The 21,125-nt window shown below is 32.1% G+C and overlaps 1 protein-coding gene across 4 annotated transcripts in view; it reads right to left on the reverse strand.

Annotated features, from left to right (window-relative positions):
* The window catches only part of LOC140449314 (protein O-mannosyl-transferase TMTC1-like), a 1,384,234-nt gene that overhangs the window by 141,624 nt on the left and 1,221,485 nt on the right, over positions 1–21,125 (reverse strand). For all 4 annotated transcript variants that reach the window (XM_072542477.1, XM_072542470.1, XM_072542463.1 and 1 more), the window contains one exon: positions 19,874–20,063. In XM_072542477.1, coding sequence (XP_072398578.1) covers positions 19,874–20,063 — 190 coding nt within the window. The remainder of the gene's footprint in view (positions 1–19,873; positions 20,064–21,125) is intronic.

The following is a 21,125-nucleotide window of genomic DNA, read 5'->3' on the forward strand; positions in this document are numbered from 1 at the left end:
AAGACCACAAATAAGATGGCCTGATGACATTAAGAAGATCGGAGGACACAATCAAAAGCAAGTGGCGCAAAATAGAAAACACTGGATTGATTTGGGGGAAGGCTTTGTCCAAAGTTGGATAACTTAAGGCTGAAGAGAGAAAAGAGGACAAAAACAGAGTATTTGGAGAGTTCATTTAAGGATGGTGCTAGTACAAATAGAATGATATATTAAGATGGTGAAATGATTGTAAAAAGAAATAGTTTTAAGTGGATAGGATCGGTGTTACAGAGTAATGGGAGAATAGATGAAGATGCATGCAATGGAATTACGGTTAGATGGATGAAGTAAAAGGAAGCCAATGGTGTGTTGTGTGACAGAAAAATTCCAATAAAGCTGAAGAAAAATTCTATAAAACAGCAATAAAACTAGCTATCAGGTTTTTTTTCCCTGTTTTTTATAGCGTTCTCCGCCTTCCGGTTCCCAGTTTCCAGCTACGTCGGTCATTCCATTCGCCAGGGTGAAGGTTTCTTTCCGACATTGCCTTCTGAATGCCGCCCAGCCAGGATTGTTTTGGCCTTCCTCTCTTCCTTCTTTCCCTTGGCGTCCATTCTTTTCACATGACCATACCAGATCAGTTGTCTCCTTTGAATTTTGTCAATGATGGTTGACTTGACTCCCATTATATTTCTGATATGGTCATTTTGTATTCTATCAAGCCTTGATTTTCTAGCTGATCTTCTCCAGAAGTCCATTTCCAATGCAAGTAGGCGTCGCTCAAGGGATTTGGTAAGTTGCCATGTTTCGCATCCATAGAGCACTATACTTTTAAAAATGGAGTTAAAGAGGAGATGCTTTCTTTGATTTGATAGTTCTTTTGACCATAGCATCGGGTTTAGGCATCCTATCACCCTTTTTCCTTTCACGATTCTTTGCTCTATCTCTTTTTCGGTGCGCCCACTATTTATCAGGTTCGGAACTAAATGTTTAGCAATTAAAAAGAAAGAGAAACAACGAATGCATGTGGAGGAAATAAGAATGCTTAGATGGATGAGTAAAGTGACAAAAAAGGAACAAATTAGGAATGGATATATTAAACCAAGTTTAGTAGTGGCACCAATTGTTGCCAAGATAAGAGAGCATAGTTTAAGATCGTGTGGCACGTAGAGACGTTAATCACCCAATACGAAGAATTTCTGATCTGCAGGTTCCTGGAAGTAGTAGAAGAGGAAGACCAAAACGACCTGGGGGGAGATGTGACCTAAGACAGAAACTTGGAGAAATGTAATTAGGGAAACCGCTGCCGCGCCGCATAGGGATAAAGGCAAAGAGAATGATGACGATTTTTATATTTACAATGCTTTTAAATATATTGTAATAACTTCTTCTTATGGTGCCGTGCACCTATAGTGCGTTGGCGAATTATCTTAAGGTCAGACGTCTGTCTTTTGCGGCATGCAAAAGTTCGCCAGTGTTAGTTACGCCTGTCCAGTTCTTTATATTCCGCAGCCACGACATTTGTTTGCGACCTACTCCTCTCTTGCCCTCAATCTTTCGTTGGATAATTAGTTGAGGGATTGCGTATTTTTCCCCTCTCAGGATGTGGCCCAGGTATCCAATCTTTCGTGCCTTGATCAAGCTGAGCAATTCTCTCTCAGTATTTGCTCTTCTTAGGACTTTCTCGTTTCTCACCCTATCTGTCCATGGTATGCGGAACATTCTTCGCAAGGTCCACATTTCGAAGGCTTCCAACTTGTTAATGGAAGATATTTTCAATGTCCATGTCTCCATGCCGTATAATAATATGGACCATACATAGCACTTAACCATTCTGTAACAGAGATTGAAGGAAAGATTGCGGTTACAAAGTAGCGGTTTAAATTTAAGAAAAGCTTGTCTTGCTTGTTCGGTACGGCATTTTATTTCTTGTTGAGGATCCCATTGGTCATTCACCATCATTCCCAAGTATTTGAATGTTTTCACTTGCTCGATTGGAGCATTATCTACGTGCAGTTGTACTCTGAAAAATGCGCCCTTTCTTATTGTCATGCATTTTGTTTTTCCAGCATTTATCTTCAGGCCATATGTTTTTCCTGTGGTGTTTATTTTATTTAGTATCAACTGCATATCATGTTCGTTATCTGTGATTATTGCGGTGTCGTCAGCGTAAGGAATGTTATTTATCGGGTACCCGTTGACCTTTATACCACAATCAGTGCCTTCAAGTGCCTCTGCAAAAACATTCTCCACATAGAGGTTGAAGAGCATAGGAGACAAAATACACCCCTGTCGCACCCCTCGTAAAATTTCGAATTCCTCTGTGTTTGTTGATTTGTTCAGCCTCACACCTGCCTTAATAACTACCTTAATATTTTTAGTGTATATTTTCTGGTCTCTAGTCATAAATCTCATATTAATATTTTAATAATTAAACTAACCACAATCAAATAATTAAAAACCACTAAATGCTAAAATTGACTGATCGCAATACTAATAACAAAATACTTCATATTGTGACCCTTGTATGAAAGTCAATATCATTCGACTACATGAAAACACATATAATGTGGAAAATGATGAACATAAATGACCACTTCTATAGCTCCAAGTCAATTTTCATGAATCAGTTCTCGTTTACTGACTAATAATTGAAAATTTATAAATGACAAACCGTCCCGATAATAAATTGATTTTGAATTAGTTTTGGCTGCGGTCCTGATATTAAATTTTATTATGACGTCAGACTTGGGTAGTATTTGTAATATTTGGAGATGTACTTCATATCCGGGAAGTTAATGCTTTTAGTACGCTTTCATCGATTGCCATTGTTTACCGCAGATTGAGTTCATTTAAAATATTAATTCATGCATAAGGGAATAACCGAATTAATTTCCTTTAGTAAAACAGTTGAATTATTGATAATAAAATATGACTAGATTTTGACAAGTGTTAAAAATATTAATTAAGCAGCAAATGAGTGAAGCAAAAAGTTAATATAGAGCAAATTTGGATTGAAAAGTTTTTAACAAGGAAACAAGGAGAGAAGAATATATATATATATATATATATATATATATATATATATATATATATATATATATATATATATATATATAACTGTTTTGGATGGGTTGGAGTCAATAATAGGGCTATTGGTTAACTATTTTTTTTATTCTCGAGCTTTCAATTGTGTTTACAATTATTATCAAGAGCTAAAAAAGACAAAATACTTACAAGGTTGAACTAAAAAAAAAAAACAATTTTTGTTAACTTACCAAATAAAAATTAGTTTGGTAAGTAAAAATCACTGCTTACATGTTCAAAATATTTAATATAAAAATGTTTTGATCTAACAAATGTTTCTCCGAAAATTTCTATAATTTTGAAAACATTTTTTTTTTGAATTTGAATTTATAAATAAGTTCAAATAGCATTTTATTATTTATAAATAATTTCAAATGCTATTTGAACTTATTTATAAATTCAATTATTTTTTTATATTAAAAAAAAAAAAAAAAAAAAAAAAAAAAAAAATGTTTTCAAAATTATAGAAATTTTCGGAGAAACATTTGTTAGATCAAAACATTTTTATATTAAATATTTTGAACATGTAAGCAGTGATTTTTACTTACCAAACTAATTTTTATTTGGTAAGTTAACAAAAATTGTTTTTTCTTTTTAGTTCAACCTTGTAAGTATTTTGTCTTTTTTAGCTCTTGATAATAATTGTAAACGCAATTGAAAGCTCGAGAATAAAAAAATAGTTAACCAATAGCCCTATTATTGACTCCAACCCATCCAAAACAGTTATATATTTGTTCCAAACGAGTCACAAGTACTTCTTTTTTCTTATATAATACATATATATATATATATATATATATATATATATATATATATATATATATATATATGTATATGTATATATATTATATATATATATATATATATATATATATATATATATATATATATATATATATATATATATATAATATAAAATTAGTTATTATATTATTAGTTATATAAATTAGTTAAAATTCTTGGGTTTAGGTTCAGTAAGTAATATTAAATTTGGAACTAGATTTTATTGTCCATTGAATTCAAAGTTTTGACAGGAACCCTAGCCTTTGTCGAGATTCTAAAATGTACAGGATTAGGTACAAAAAGTTATTGTAAAATATATAAAAAAAATCTTACCAAAACGTAAAACGAGACACTGACATTAATGAATTGACTGAAGAAAAATTGATATCTGATATCTCATGATTTACTGTCTTTATTATATAATTATTTTTATATGGGCGTATCGTTGGTGTTTTCGAAAGGAAAAGCGGAGATATGTTCTTAGTCAGATTAAAATATATTTTATTTAGGTTCTGTGTATCTTTTTTGTCATTGATTGCGTTGGTATTTCTTTTTATTTCTATTGATTCCTATATCTCCATCTTCTTTTTGTTTTGTTCGGTTTTTAAAACTTAGATTTTTTCGAAGTCAAATTTACGCTTCTTCCCATTTTCATGTTTTGTGAGCGCAGTGACGTTTTTCTTGTCATATTTGTGAGAACGAATTCTGGATTAAAGCAGTTGACTGGTTTGCCCGATATAGAAACCTTCACAGTTAATACATGGTATCTCGTAAACAACATGTGATTTTTTGAGTTTTTGTGTTTTGAAGTTTGTGTTTTTAGTTTATCTAAAATTTTTTTGTTTATATAAATTTTTATCTAAAATATCTCTATCTTCGTTCTACGAAATTGATTTCTTGTAAGTAACTCTCCTAGTAAAATACTAGGACAAATGGAAATCTCTGTTTGTTTTAACTACAGTATCTTTTTTTTTTCATTTCTGCTGTGACAAGGAGACAGCAGTAATGCTGCGATCCTATCTTTCTCTTGTAAAATCCATGAGTTTATAGTGGTTTAATAGGTCCACGACTGGAAAATCTTAATATAAACAATTTGTCACAAACATATAACATACTAATTATAAATGGTCATCATAATTATTCTCTTGTTTTTATCCCTAAGCGGGGACGGATCTGCCTTAATTAGATTTTCCCATAGATTTCTATCTTGGGTCATATCAATACCGATCCCCTTTACAAACATATCCTGCGTAAGTCTCCATCAGGTCTCTCTTGGTTTTCCTCTTCTAATCCTTCTAGCAAACCGTAGAGCTGCAATTCACCATATTGGGTAACTAACGTCTCGACGTTGAACATGAGCTAGAAAACAAAGGAGCTAGAAAACACAAGGGCAACAAAATACACTATAAACATAAAGAGGGCCACAAAAATAAAAGAGAGAAACAAGACTCCCGTTTTAAACCCAAAATGAGATGATTGGGCAACATGGGGAACGATCTTAGAACGATAAATGTAAGATAGGACCAATAGTTGGGCAGGAAAAACTTATCCAGAGATATAAGAAAAAAATATATTAATATGTATATCTATAATTATCTATTTATTAAAATATAATTAACAAACAAAATGAGAAAATGAGAAAGGTTTTATAATTTTATATAAACTATTTTTCTATAACAACAATTTATGAACTAGGAATTGTTTTCCTTAGCCATTTCCTTCGTTTATGCTAATTTATGTTCCATTATAGAATCCCCTTCCTGTTGATTTTAAGTTCGATTTGATAATAAATTACTCATATCGTAGCATTTTCATCACATGCAATAGAATAGACTCAATCAGTTAACCAAAACAACAATTTCCATTCCACTCTTCTTTGCGAGAATAAACGATGAGGTGCAAACATATGTAAATGGATGCAATCTCCTGTAGAACTTCGAAAGTTTCCATCCAATCAAACGGCTCATGAAAAACATCAACGTCAGGTGTAGAGATGGGATAGTTGATACAATTCAAATGTTCCTTACTGCGGAAAATTCGCAGGAAGAGTGAAATAATTATTGGTTGATTTCTACGGATACCATGTATCAAACGAAGGCAAGAATTTTGCATTTTTTGTATACGATAACTATCACGTTCTGTAATACATGAATTATAAACAGTATCACAATAATTAAGGTCTAATAACACCAAGGTATTACACAGCAATTTTTTTAAGACTTTAGCCAATATATGACGAGATTGGAATATAAATTTTAAATTTACATTTTACTTTTCTGTAAGGACTTGTCTATATGACCACCAAATCTTAAGTTTTGATCTATGTAAGCCTAAGTTTTTCACAATTGCCTTAAATTCTATCGAAGAATTATCAATGGTGATCATATGAGCAAAATCTCTCAGAAATATTTCTCTTTGTGTCACTGGAAAAACTATACCTACAGATTTATTGTTATTAAGGCGAAGATAATGGCTAGAAAAAAATTGAGAAACTCTTTCTAAATTATAATTAACTGCAGCCACTGCCTGTTTAAACTCACCAGGCTTAAAAGGATAAGTAGATCTGAGTGTCAGTAAAATAGTGCTGATTACAGGAGAGAAAATTAGCACGAAAGTTTGAAGTATATATACTAAATAATTTGCGACCCAATATAGAGCCCTGTGGTACCCCTTTTTTTGTTTTAAGATAGTTCGATGTCTTACCATTGTAATGAATAGCTTAACTTCTATTATTGAGATAACTGAATAGCATATCAGATGCCTGCTTAGACATACCAATATACTTAAACATTGAAATCAACAGAGAATGGTCAAGCAAATCAAAAGCTTTGGAATAATCTAAAAGAATCAGCACTGTAATTAAGCCATTATCGCAACCACCAAATATATTATCAGTTATTTTTAAAAGGGCACTAGTACAGCTGTGATCCTTTTTGAAACCGGACTGATTATCTGGCAGAATTTTACGTTTATCTAAGTGAACCTGTAGTTGCTGATTTAAAATTTTCTCTAGGATTTTTGAAAATGTGGGTAGTATACTAATTGGCCGTATTTCATTAAAACATGTCGGATTATTAGTTTTCGGTAACGGTACAATTTTAGCTACTTTCCACATCGATGGGAACTCTGCTCTTATAATGCAAACATTGATAATATATGTCAAATACGGTAATAAAAACGGAAGGCACATATTAATTGTTAGTATATTTATTGTGTCGCATCCGTTATCTACATATGTGTATTGAATATTATGTCTTATTGTTAGTGCTTACCGCGTGATATAATTAAACTCCTCATTACTATTTTGTTTCCGTGTAGTAACCATCTTTATATTTCTCATATTGTTTTTGTCTTATTTTCTTTCCATTCTCGTTACTTCGTATCTTTCCCGTTATCGTTCTTACCTTATTTTTTGCCCATTCTCTTATTTACTAGGTTTTCCTTTTCCTTTCACAATAGGGTGATGCCCAACATTCTCATCTTTCGTGTGTCTTTTTCTACCTCACTCGTTTTTCTTCTGTAGTCTAGCTCTATCGAACCCCGACCAAGATGCCTTTACCAGAGTGAAGCTCGGACTTTAATATCGTTCATATAAATCTCCCGTTTGTTTATAAAGAGGGTACAACTTTATGAGGCAACTGTAATGTTCCACTCTGTGTTAAGCATGACCTCGTTGTTCACGATACCAGTTGCAGAGACATACCAACCACATCATCAGATCAAACGTGAAATCTCAAGAGAAAAATGTAAAATTGAACTTTTGGTAAAATTCCTCAAAGAAATTAATATTCTTAACAAAATTTAATAGTTATAATATAAGTAAAGTATCTCATGTATATGTATATATGTCGCTGATAACCTCAAAGGTTGATGCGACTATGTTTGTAAAATAAAAAAAATCATGATAATTCAAACTGGTTCGATAAGTAATGGATTGTATTTCAATTAAATATAATGCTAGATTGTATCCTACGTATATATATTTACGAGTAGAATATACTTGTTAGCCAGTAACAGTTACTTTTGTGTCGAATGGAAAAATACCTCTACTGTGGAAATTCAGAACTAACCAATGAAAAATATAATCATTCGGATAATCCGGGTTGTGTTTATTTGGAAATCGCGCTAGTTGGCAGTTGGCAGTTGCTAGTTAGATAACGTTTATGACCGCACTTCAAATCAATCGACATGGCAAATCTAAATATGCAGCCGCCACGGCTCTATTTATCTTCGGTGTGAATTTGTTCCCTCAATAAATATGCCAAATAGCGCTGACCAAACAACAGTAGCGATACGAATCCTTTAATAAATAGGTATAACGCATAGTTTTGATTTTGTTTATTTCGGAAATTAAATGTCTGAAAGAAATACGTACATATTACGATACTAATGAATTTGTTTTTTTGATAAGTTCTGTTTATTATATCCTCGTTTTATTGCATACAATATAATATGCTCCTATTTTTTAGCGACACTGCGTTCATTGGAGAACTTAAATTTAAAGCCAACAGATTAAAATTATATTTTTTTACCACGACGTTTAAATTTTTTTAGATGGCTTATGGTTAAAACTAAATACCACTACAAAATCTCACAATGGAATGAAAACGCTGGCTAGTTCAGCTACCAAGCTGTCTGGATTAATAAAATTGAGACAATATGTTTTAGACATAAACTGAAACAAGACACATGTTTGATACAATGCATGATTATAGGAGGCACAGGAACAGACATCGAAGCAAACGGTGGAAAAATAAGAAAAGTTAGTAGGTACGAATACTTAGGAATTACCATAGATGAGGATGGAAAAGATAATAAAGATAAACTTGAGAAAATAGATAAAGAAAAAAATATCAAAGCACTACGTCCAATCTTGTGAAGTAAAAATCTAACAAAAATAAACAAAAAAAAATATGTATACCAGGTTTAATTCAGCCAGTAGTGACGTATCGGTCAGAAGCGTGGGTTGTAGTAAAAACACGCTAAACGCCATTTGTAAATCGATAAAAAATTTAATATAAAAATTTTTAGTATATGTATCTGATATTATGTTTTAAAAATAGATATAATATTTATTTGTATTTTTGAGCGTATTTTTTCGTCATAAATAGAAAAAAACACATGGAGGTCACCGGTGCCCTCCGCGGCGCCATTGACTAGAAATTAACTTTTCATCCCACTCTCAGTAGTTCCCTCCCATGGTACAATGTATTCATTGTACCATGGTTCCCTCCCCTTTGTGCTTATAATGCTCATGCCGTTCTAACAAGAAACAACAGGTCAGTTCTTGTCTTAAAGTGGATGCGGTAACAGTGTTTTTTTTTTGTTTCTTTGTTCCATATTATTCTGTGTTCCTATTATTGACAAAATTCTGAACTATGGAGGTGAACAATAAAGATCAAAGTTTTGCGATTTTTGGTATGGTAGACGATTTTTTTATAAGCAGATATTGAACGATTTGATTTACTAGCAGCAAGTGTTTATAATAATAAAGAACAAGAGCTTTCTAGTAATGGTAAACGTAAAATAGATGCCTCATATGAAGAAGACTCTGAAAATGAAATTTTGCATGTGTCCAAATCTCGAAAGCGACGAATTATTACTTCTGATTCCGAAAGCGAGACTGATTCTTTAAATAATGTTGTTGCAATTAATGATATAAACCAAGCAAGTTCATCACGAAAATGGTTTGAGCCGATGGGTCGTCAACGTTCAATAATACCATTTACAGAATTAATTGTGTTAATTCCACCATATTCGACCGTATTGATGCAAGCCCCTCCTGAAGTTTTTTATATGCTTTTGGTTACTGAAAATCTTTTTGAAAAGATAGCAAATGAGACTATACTAGAAAAAGATAATAAACCGCAAGCTTGTTCACATTCTTGGACACCAACTGACAAATATGAAATTAAACGTTTTTTTGGCCTTCTGATATATATGAGACTGTTAAAGCTGCCAAAATTATGGGACAACGAATTGTATTGGTAAAATAGGGGGCTTATAGATGAATTAAATTGTAATTTCAAGCAATATTACTATCCTAAAAAAGATGTATGTGTAGATGAAAGTATAAAGTATAGTTCCCTTCAGAGGTGGTTTTATTGGACGTCAGTATAATAAACAGAAACGACACAAATACGGTTTTAAACTATTTAAATTGTGTACGATTCCTGGATACACCTACAAGTTACAATTATATTGAGGAAAAAATAATGATGCAGTAAATAATACGCCAACCAATGTGGTATTATCCTTGTGTAAGGATTTACTTAATAAAGGTCATACAATTGCAACTGACAGCTGGTACATTAGTTTAGAGTTAGCATACAAACTATTAAAAAATGATACCCATCTGGTTGGAACAGTTAGAAAGAATGGGAGAGGGTTCCCTAAAACAGTTGTGGAAACTAAACTTCGTCCCGGAGAAAGTATTGCACAGGAAAACGAAGATGGAGTCACCGTCATGAAATGGAAGGGGAAACGAGATGTCCTCATGTTATCCACCAAACATTCAAATAAATTTTCTACAATTAGAAAAAGGGACAAGTTAATAAAAAACTAAAGATGGTTCTAGATTATAATAAATCTAAATCTGCTGTTGATTTGAGCGACCAAATGACTTTATATTCATCCCCACTAAGAAAAACGGTCAAATGGTACAAGAAACTGGCGATTGAATTGTTGTTAAATACTGCTGTTATAAATGCCTCTATTATGTACAGTGAAACAACCAAAAACTGTATGTCAATTGTAGATTTTAGAAAGGCTCTAGTTGAATATCTCACCAATTCCAGAAAAGAAGATAAATCTGAAGGAAGAACGTCACGGCCAACAAGAATCAAACATGAATTGGAAACCAGGGAAAGTTCGAGATTCGAAACAGCATTGTGATCAATGTTATAAACTTAATGTAGTACAAGTGGGCAGGAAACTAACCAAAAATAAAACAAAAAAGGTGAACAGTTTTTGCATGCAGTGTGAAGGTAATTCCCATTAATGTTTGCCATGTTTCAATAAGGTGCATAGATATATATAATCGCATTTTGATAATTTTCTATATTTTTCAGAAAATGATTTTTTTCAATTTTATTGTTTTATTGTTAATTCCTAGTTAGTTAGAGTTGGTTTGTTTTAGTTATGTTATTACTTTCCATAAATATTTATAACAGACAACATTTTCAATAACATTATATAAAAATTCAAAACTCATTCTATATCTTTTCTACTTATGTAGAAGATTTGTCCCATTCAAAAGATTTATTCGACAGCGCCTTGACGGTCATTTCCATATAGAATATTAACAAAACGAGTGACCGCCGGCACAGAAAACAACTTTGTATAATGCTATGTTGCCTAGGTCACCGGTGACCCCCACGGCGCAATGGGACGTCAGAGCTGGTGGTCACCGGTGACCCCCATGGCGTCGAACGTGTTAAGAGTATGTCACAAAATCTTTTCTTAACCGAAATGATATACTGGAAAAGATGTTGCTTTACCTTTACTCGAAAGTGAAACTATTAGAGGAAAAATGGAGGTTAACAATATGATACTAGACAACATAGCTGAAAAGCACGTGAAATGGTATGGACATGTACAACAAATGAATATAGGATACCGTTAAATGTTTAAAATTGGATATAAGAGTCAAAGAAATAAACGAAAGAGGATGCCGAAATAATGGATTTTAAACACCTGCGCATAAATGGAAAGTAAAGGTCTACACAGAGGAGACTGGAGTAATAGAAAACTTTGACATCTGGGATGAGAGAAGCGAATTTAAATTGCAAAAGGTTGCCATAATATATACAATTTGATGGGCGTACATTCTGCCAATTTTTAAATTTCTGAATCAGTGCGATTTTCTCACACAACCGGATGCAGATTTATACATTTATAGCTCTTAGGAAATCTGTTTTAGTTCTGTATTTGTCTATTAGTTTCTATTATTCAGAGCATGCTATTATTGTCCACATGTTTTATGTAGTAGCAGTTATGTTTAGCATTTATTAACATTAACAAATTTTAAAAGTCAGCAATAATTTTACGTTTTGTACTTGTAGAATACATGTCTCCTTTACAGAAAATAGATTAGATTTATTCAGATGTTTTTTAATTTCTAAAAATGCTAATATCGCTTTGCAAATTTTCAATTTTGTTTGAAACTAATCATTCCTCTTCTGCTTCTTAATTACTTTTGGTACACAAAAGACCTCTTCAATCTTTGCTACTTTCCAAACATTCACATCGTTTTTAGCTAGCTCAATGCTTCTTTGTCGTTTTGGTGATTTATCTGGAGATATTTTTACTACTACGCATAAATCATCTTTCTAGGAACGAAATTCAATCAGCCTGAAAATAAATCAGCCTAATGAGCCACATGTTGAAACTGTTTCTTAGAGTCATCCATGGAAGAATTTATAAGAAGTGCGAGGAACAAATATCGGACAGACAGTTTGGCTTCATTAACGCAGTGGGTACAAGAGAGGCACTTTTCGGAGTACAGGTACTGATTCAAAGATGCAGGGACGTTAACTGCGACGTATAGGCGTGCTTGATCGACTATGAAAAGGCATTTGACAGAGTTCAACATCAAAAGATGATAAACATTTTAAAAGAAGCAGACCTGGATGACAAAGACGTCAGAATAATTTTAGAACTATACTGGAATCAGACCGCATACATGAAAATTAACGGAGAAGAAACAGATCACATAAAAATACTGCGTGGAGTTAGACAGGGATGTATCCTATCACCGTTGATATTTAATATGCACTTAGAGAAAATTTTTAACGAGGCTCTTTACGGAATAGACGAAGGCATCCTTCTAAATGATGAAAGAGTAAACAATGTTAAAATCCACAAGGAAAATAATTCCTGCAGCTGGCTGTATACCACGTATAACAAAAAGAGGTTAGTCTTTGTATGTGGGTATATTTTTTCAATTTTTTAAATTTAATCACATATATTATAACTCTAATTCCTTCAGCCGGAAGATTTTTAATCCCTTTTCTCAATCTATTGGACTCACTTATATTAAAAATTTTTACGATACGAGCAGTATTAAACTATTACATTTAAATACGAAGTCTTACATTAGCTACAAATATATACTATTTATTTTTTTTTTCCTTGTCCTAGATGTAAGCAACATAAAAGGACATCTCCATATATTTAAGCTAATTCGTCACAAATTACACTTTTTAGACCACATTCCATACGATAAAGAGTAACATAAGCTGCCTAATGCACACGTCATTCTCTTAAACATGACCTTCAACAACACCAGTAATTTACATCTTTTATATCCAATATTAAATAATTATAGAAAAATTTTTTTAATCCCAACACCTGGATTGCTGTTATCATTTTAACATCATCAAAGTTTTTTAATCTTTTGGCTGTAGTAATACTATGTTTAACTAATATTGTTTCATGGTACATTGACATTTTGTTTTTGACACCGTTCATGGGTATCTTCTTATCAATCAGTTACCAGCCGAAGTCCGTTTGAAGAGGTTTACTCTCCGGACACTGGAACTCACTTAAGCATGGGTGTATGTTACCTGAAGTAAAATTTAATTAAAATATTAAACATCATATAATATTATTAACATCATGTACAATCTTTGGTAACACATTACATTTTAAAGGGTTTTTACCCAAATATTTTGGTGGCTCAGGCATGGTAACCTGTAAGTATAACCATTTTGTTTTTTAACCTTAGTCAAAATTTTAAACCACGTTTGCTGTAATTAAATGGTTTATACTTATTTTAGGTATTTTTTTTTAACCTGATGATGGAACAGTTGTTCCGAAAACGTTCGTGCTTTTAATGTTGCCCTTTTAAGGGTTTTTATAATAAAATATACCCACATACAAAGACTAACCTCCTTTTTTTTTTTTTTTTTTTTAACAATGTTAGATATGCCGACGACACCATGGTGATAGCAGATAGTTTAGAGGGACTTCAGAGGCAAATGGACAGAATAAACGAGTACAGTCAATAGTACGGACTAAACATTAATACCCACAAAACGAAACAAATGATTATCGGCAAGGAGAATATAAATGTAGCTCACCTATACATTAATGGGAAGCAGATAGAGCGAGTAAAACAGTATTGCTACCTGGGAACTATTATAAACGAACAGTGGAGCAACGTACAGGAAATAAAGTGCCGCATAGGAAAGGCAAGAACGGTCTTTAACAAAATGAGCTCCATCTTCAAAAGTCACAACATATCCCTAGATACAAAAATGAGACATTTGAGATGCTATGTTTTCTCTGTGTTGTAGTACGGGGCGGAGGCATGGACGCTTACAGACACCACTATTAAAAAACTTGAAGCATTTGAGATGTGGCTTTATAGAAAAATGCTGAGAATATCATGGACAGCAAGGACCACGAACAAGGAAGTTCTAGAAAAAATGAAAAAGGAACCAGAGATTGTGTTTACGATCAAACGCATAAAATTGCAATATCTGGGACACGTTATGAGAAATCAGCACCGTTACTCCCTGCTGCAGTCTATATTGCAAGGTAAAGTCAAAGATAAGCGGGAATCTGGTAGAAGGAGAATATCATGGCTGCGGAATTTAAGAACATGGTTTAAGAAAACCTCAACGGAGCTGTTTCGAGCCGCAGGGAGCAAGGTCAATATGATTTCCAACATCCGAAACGGATAGGAAGCAGAAGAAGAAGAAGGAACGAAAAAATGCGCATCTGGATAAATAAACCTAAATAGGCATCTGGATGTCGACAATACAGCGTTTAAGTATTGACTGACATTAATTTGTCAAAATCACAAATGCCAATTTGAACGTTAAGCCCAATCAATAAATCATCCAACCTCTTGCTGCCAGGAAATTGCAGCAACTGAATATACGGAATAACATGAAACGTTAGAAAAGATTTTTTATTAAAAGATAGCTAACAATCTAAAACGTTTCCAAACCAATCATCCTCCTTATTATATTATGAATAAATCCCTGACAGTATGCTTGAGAATGACAACAACAAGCTATACTTCAAGCTAACTGGAACCGTACAGACCAACCAGTGACGCAATATGGACCAGATCTCATACAAGTTAATAGACTAACCAGACAAACAACACTAACCGATAAGGCGATACCTAACAACAATAATCTTCGTGATAAATATACCAAAAAACTTGCCAAATACAAAGATCGGGATATTCAAGTACGGAGAAAATGGAGATTTTAATTTAAAATTTAAATTTAAACTTTAAAAACTTAGCCTTTTAAAACCTCTTAAACAAATATGTATATGCTGTAGGATCTCGTTCTAAGTTGTTTTGTTCTATTCGATCGATTGTTGAAAATTCCTTATTTATAAACGATAAAGGATAATTATTTTTTAATAAAACAGATGTTAACACATGTTTTTCCTTTAAGAATGAATTTTCGTTAGAACAAGTAATATACAAGGAATAATACGAGGAAAATAACAATAACATACATAAAAGGATTATCGGAATAGCTTAAAAGGATAGGAAATAAATGCAACATTTCAACAACATTCAAAATAACAAACACGTTGAGATCTATTTTGTCCAAAACCAAACCTAACAATGAACAAGAAAGGACAAAGAATTGCATTTATAAAATACCTTGCGAATACGATCAGTTTTATTTAGGTGAAACATCAAGGCCATTAAATGTTAGAATAAGTGAACATCAATCCTATATTAAAAATAAAGAATTTGATAGATCTCAAATATGTAAACACGCATGGGATAATGAACATAGGGTTCAATGGAATGATTCAAATATAGTCCTAAAAGAAACAGATGGTAAAAAGAGAAAAATCAAAGAAGTGGCTCTAATTATGCTAAATGAGACCAATTGTGTCGCGAATTCCTTGGCAGAATGTAGTAGGATCTGGTTACCCATATTGAAAGAGGAAGTTATTAAAAGGAAAATACCAGTATTGGTAAGTCAGTAACATATGGAGAATACAGCATTTATGTTTTTTAAATAACAAACATATAAAATCGGAATTTGGTGTTTATTGAAGGTAAACTAAATGCACGATCAAATACTTACCATGTCGGGATAGTATTATGAGGTTTTTTCCTGGTTTTTCCCTCATAATTTACTATAGAATCACTAACAGGAGAGTTTTACTGTCATCATGACATGCATTTGTCTTTTTAAAGACGAATTACATGTTATGATCTTTTCTGACGGATATTCTCAAGTTAAAGTTGATTTCATGTAATCGAATGAACTATCTTATAAGTAAAGTCGTCCCACGAACGCAACTCAACAATATTGGCAATATCATTTTAAAGTCGTCTACTTTAAAATGTATAATGTATGTCTGAATTGTCAATATAGATGAGTCAGATAAAATTAAATTATTAGAAGAATTTTTCACTAAGTAACAAAAAACAAAATTTGTTTAATTTACTAATGTTTGTATTTTGAGAACGATTTCCGAAGTGGAAATTGAAACGTCAATAAACGTATTTTAACCTTTAATTGTGGCTTATTCCCATTTAAATAGTAATTAATATGGAAGAAACATATCCAGATCAAATCAGACACCTCGACTTAGAATTGTGGAAAATGTATTGGTTCCATGGACGTCAATCAAAAGTCAACATTAAAAACAAAATTCTTCTATACAAAACCATACTCAGACCTATCTGGTACTACGGACTACACCTATGGGGCTGTGCGAAGCCAACGTCACTAAATATTACCACAGATTTCAGTCTAAAGTGCTAAGATCAATAGTGGATGTTCCATGGTACGTAAGTAATCAAACATTTCACTACGACTTAAAGAATTCACTGCATCCGAGAACAAATCCATTGAGCCACAGAGTCACAAAATAAACGTATCATTCACCATGAAAATGAGCTAGTAAGAGAATTATTCAACAATAATCCAGCCACAAGAGAACCTGGCCTTAAGACCTACTTCAAAACTAAACCAAAATAGAATAATGTGAGAAACCATTGGAAGTCCCCCCTTCACGCCCAAAACCACTAACACATTCACTTAATACTCTGTAGTGATGTAGATTATTAATAAATAGTTATAAAAAAAATTTAATTAAATGGAAAGTTTCTACTAGAAAATTTTGTTTTGAGATTACGTAAAATATTTGAACAACTTACATTTTTCTGATTTTAAGTGAAATATAAGCTGTTACATATATATAATATTTAAACCTAAAAACAATATTTATTTAAAAAGTATAAAATAATTTCTGTGGTCAATATTTTATAGTAATATCGGACGGTATTAAACATCATCGATGATAAATGTCCAGTCGAATCGAGCACAATTTCTATCAAAATCGGATGTGGCCGGGACACATTTACAGCTAGGAGATAAACGATCGTTGATTTAGTATTTAGATTGCTCTCCAATGTTGGTGCAAATTCATGGTGAGCTATTAGCTAACAGCGAGAGGACACGCTAGTGAATTTCTGAATCAAAGAGCCAGAAATAATCGCACTAAGTCTCTCTTGTTGCATCGGATACAGATGCTGTTGTTACTTTATTTCTATTTAAATTTTTAATGGGATTCTAACCGACTGTGGACTTAAATTGATTGACATGTTATTATTCAGCAACGAGTAAACTTCTCGACCAGTGTGGAAAATCGATATTATAAAGTTACAAAATGGTTATTTTAGATATAAATATATATATACATATATATATATATATATATATATATATATATATATATATATATATATATATATATATATACGATATAATTTTAGATAAAATTAAAAATCAAAAGACCATTCGTCATCGAGAACACCCTGTATATAGAAATAGTTTAGTTGTAAAATTATAAATCATTTACCGGGAACAACTTGAGTGGTTTCCGAATAAGTGAATAAGTGATTTGGAAAGTTTTCTCCGATAAAAAAGACAATACGGTTTGGACATGAGCAGGTAGATTTAATAAACAACTATTTGAAATTTGCGGTTATAATAGATTAGAAAGTAATAAGTAAGGATTATTGGTTAATGAGTTTTCTCTTTTATAAAAGTTAAAAAAAAAATTTAAGGTAGTTTGAAGGAAAGTATTTTAACGTCAGGTAATTTTTGGAAAAACCAAAAATTTCATGGACTAAGAATCCGATGATGCAATTGATGAGAGGGGGATTGTGAAAATAACTGTTAAACAGAATGCGAATTAGGGGATTTTCCTAAAAAATATTAATTTTTGGCGGTTTTCTGAAGATATTGTAATGGAGAATTTATAAGAAGTAGTGTTTAGTGTTTGTGTGGAAAATTAAGCAGCCATTGTGGTAAGCAGAGACGAGTTCCAGTAGAAATAGAGGCATTACTGTAAGTACAAACAGATATATTTTCGTTGTGTCTGAGAGGAAGCAGTTTGTTTGTCTTGGAGTTTGGAGCTTGTGGTAAAGACATCACGACATTTTCACATACTGTTTGTCTTTTTCTTTTATTATCAAAAGAAACAGTAGGCGGAATAGCGAGCAGGGAAATTGGTAGGATCCGGGAAGTAAATTGCGATCTGGTCAGGGCACAATCCAAGCAGAATCAAAGGAAGATAGTCTGTTGGAAAACCAAAATTTTGAGTTTTAAGTAAATTCTATAAAGACATGTTGAAAGAGAAATCTTTCAACATTCATGCCAATTGTGTGTAATTTGCAATATTTTTATAGTTAAGGCAAGAAGTCAAGGAACCAATAATTCTGTTACGTAAAAATATGAGTCATAGTATTAACCTGTAAACATGTTTTTATTCACATGTTTATGTTTTAGATTTTACGAGAGGCTTCGATTTACCTGAAGGGACCTTCCAGAAAACGGTCGAACCGATGTGAAAATACCCGTTTGCCTCTACCGTTATAATTTCGCCGCTAGTCGAGAAGGCTGTCGATGGTTCTAGCTTAACGGCACTGGCATATATTAACAGGACATTTTATTTGGAAGGGACAGTTAAATCTGAAGACTCGCGCCTGCGATTTTAATTGTAGCGTTCGTATAAAATAAATTATGTATTATTGAGTAGTTAAATAAATTAATATAAGTTATCGTGCTTTTTAATAAATTAAAATAAGAACCTTTTAATAAAGACATTAAAAATTGAATAAAGACAACAGTTAAAAAAATATCATTTCAATTCTTTCTAAAATTTTTATATTAAGAGATATTTGATTTAGAAATACGTGTATTTAATTTTTATTGATCATTAAGGGATGTGTGATTTGATGGATGATTGGTGATATTTTTTATTCTATTTATAGTGTATGGAGTAAGATTTATCCTCAACGGAATTTTCAATTAATTGGATATATTTTAAAATAAAGGACAATTGTTCTAATATCAGAATTGATTGTCTATTATTTCTTTTTTTTTTTGTTGATCTTTCTTAAATGGAACTTCTTCTTCTTCCTATGCCGTCCCCATTAACGGAGGTTGGCGACCACATTTTTAAAAGCTTCTCTGTCTTTTGCAACGTGGAATAATTCGTCTACAGTCATGTTTGTCCAGTCTCGAATATTTCGCAGCCATGACTTCCTCTTTCTACCTATTCCCTTTTTGCCATCGACTCTACCCTGCATGATGACCTGCAGAAGGCTATATTTATTATTTCTTAGTATGTGTCCAAGGTATGCAGTCTTGCGTACTTTTATCGTTCTCAACAATTTTTTGTCTCGACCCATTCTTCTCAGCACTTCCTCATTGGTGCCCCTGGCAGTCCATGGGATTCTCAACATTCTCCGGTATATCCAAAGTTCAAAGGCTTCAATATTTAGGCAATAAATGGAACTAGCAGAAGATGTTTTGAAGCCACGTTTTAATTTAAAAAAAAATATAAAAGTTATTTTTAGCCCTGAGATATTCTTTGCTTTTGATTTGTTTGATAAGGATAAATTTATTACATTTCAGACTATATAAGTAGATTTGCAATTATAAGCAAATCACAACAATAAATAGTATATTTTTAATATATTAACTGTTTCGTGTATGGGTTGGCAAACGTACACAATACTTACTTCAAATTCCATAAGACATTTGACAGCTAACATCAGCGTCAATCCAAGAAAAAACAGTGTCACCAAATTTCTTGGATCGTATATGGTTGTCACTAGTGGGATAGACCCCATCTGCCAATCATGAGAGAGTGTAGCAGGACAGAGCAGGAGCCACATATTAAAGGCAGCTAAATATCCAAAGGTTAGAAATCTGAAAAACAAAATGTGATATTAGATATTAGAAAATAGCTCTTGTGTTTTACATTTTTCTTAATTTTGACCAATATAAGTCAACTTCAAATTCTGTTTTATTTTGAAAATCACAATTAAAATTTATTAGAGTGTTATTAAAAACTTATTGTATCGATAAGAGTTTCGAGCTGTATTATTTTAAATCTTTTTGTTACAAAAACCTGTATAATTAAATGCTTTTCTTTTGTGTAATCAATTTTTTAGATTGGTCCTTCAGCACTTGGTTAATAATGTTAATATAGTATTATACATCTATTTACGAAATATTAATTCCTTTTAATATATTTTTCCAATTTCATTAAGTTTAAAAAATATTATTGGATTATATTATATAACAATAAAACACTAACAACTTTTGTTTTCAAAACTTTCACAAAATTTATTATAAATTCTTATCACTACAGCTGGTTTGGCAGATTGCCTTTCTAAAGTAATCTATTTTTGGTACATGTGTATACGTTATAGTGTTTATCTGAAAAGGTTGAAGAGGGAAGAACTCTTTGTCTGAAAATGGTTATTTAGAATTAGGTCTATATTTTTTAATTTTTATTTCCATAGATTATAGTAGAGATAGTATACAAGAAGTATTATGGTGTAGAAGGTGAAGTGCGTACGTATAATATGTTTTTCTATAATTAAAAGCCTGTTTGTGTTCTGCTATACGTTTGTTAACAGTTCTACCAGTTTGATCCATGTAAGTTTTTGAGCAGTCGCCACATTGGTTTGTATAAACCACTGTGTAAGTAATTTTTCTTTTGACTATTGTTGTTTTTAATGTATTTGCGAAGTTGTTGTTTGTTCTAAAAGCTGCTGTTATTCTTTTCTTTTCTATGTATTTGGCTATTTTTGTTGATATCTTGCCTGTATTGTATATGTAATCGAGCAGAAGCTTCTGGGCTTTTTCTCTGGTGTTGGAAATACTAATTGTAGGACTTTCTAATGTAGTTTTTGATTTAAAATTTTGTTTGTTGTTTGTTCGTTGTACCCATTGTTTACTGCTATTTGCTTATTGATGTTTAAT

Source organism: Diabrotica undecimpunctata, chromosome 1, assembly GCF_040954645.1.
Source record: "Diabrotica undecimpunctata isolate CICGRU chromosome 1, icDiaUnde3, whole genome shotgun sequence".
Classification (NCBI taxonomy): Eukaryota; Metazoa; Arthropoda; class Insecta; order Coleoptera; family Chrysomelidae; genus Diabrotica; species Diabrotica undecimpunctata.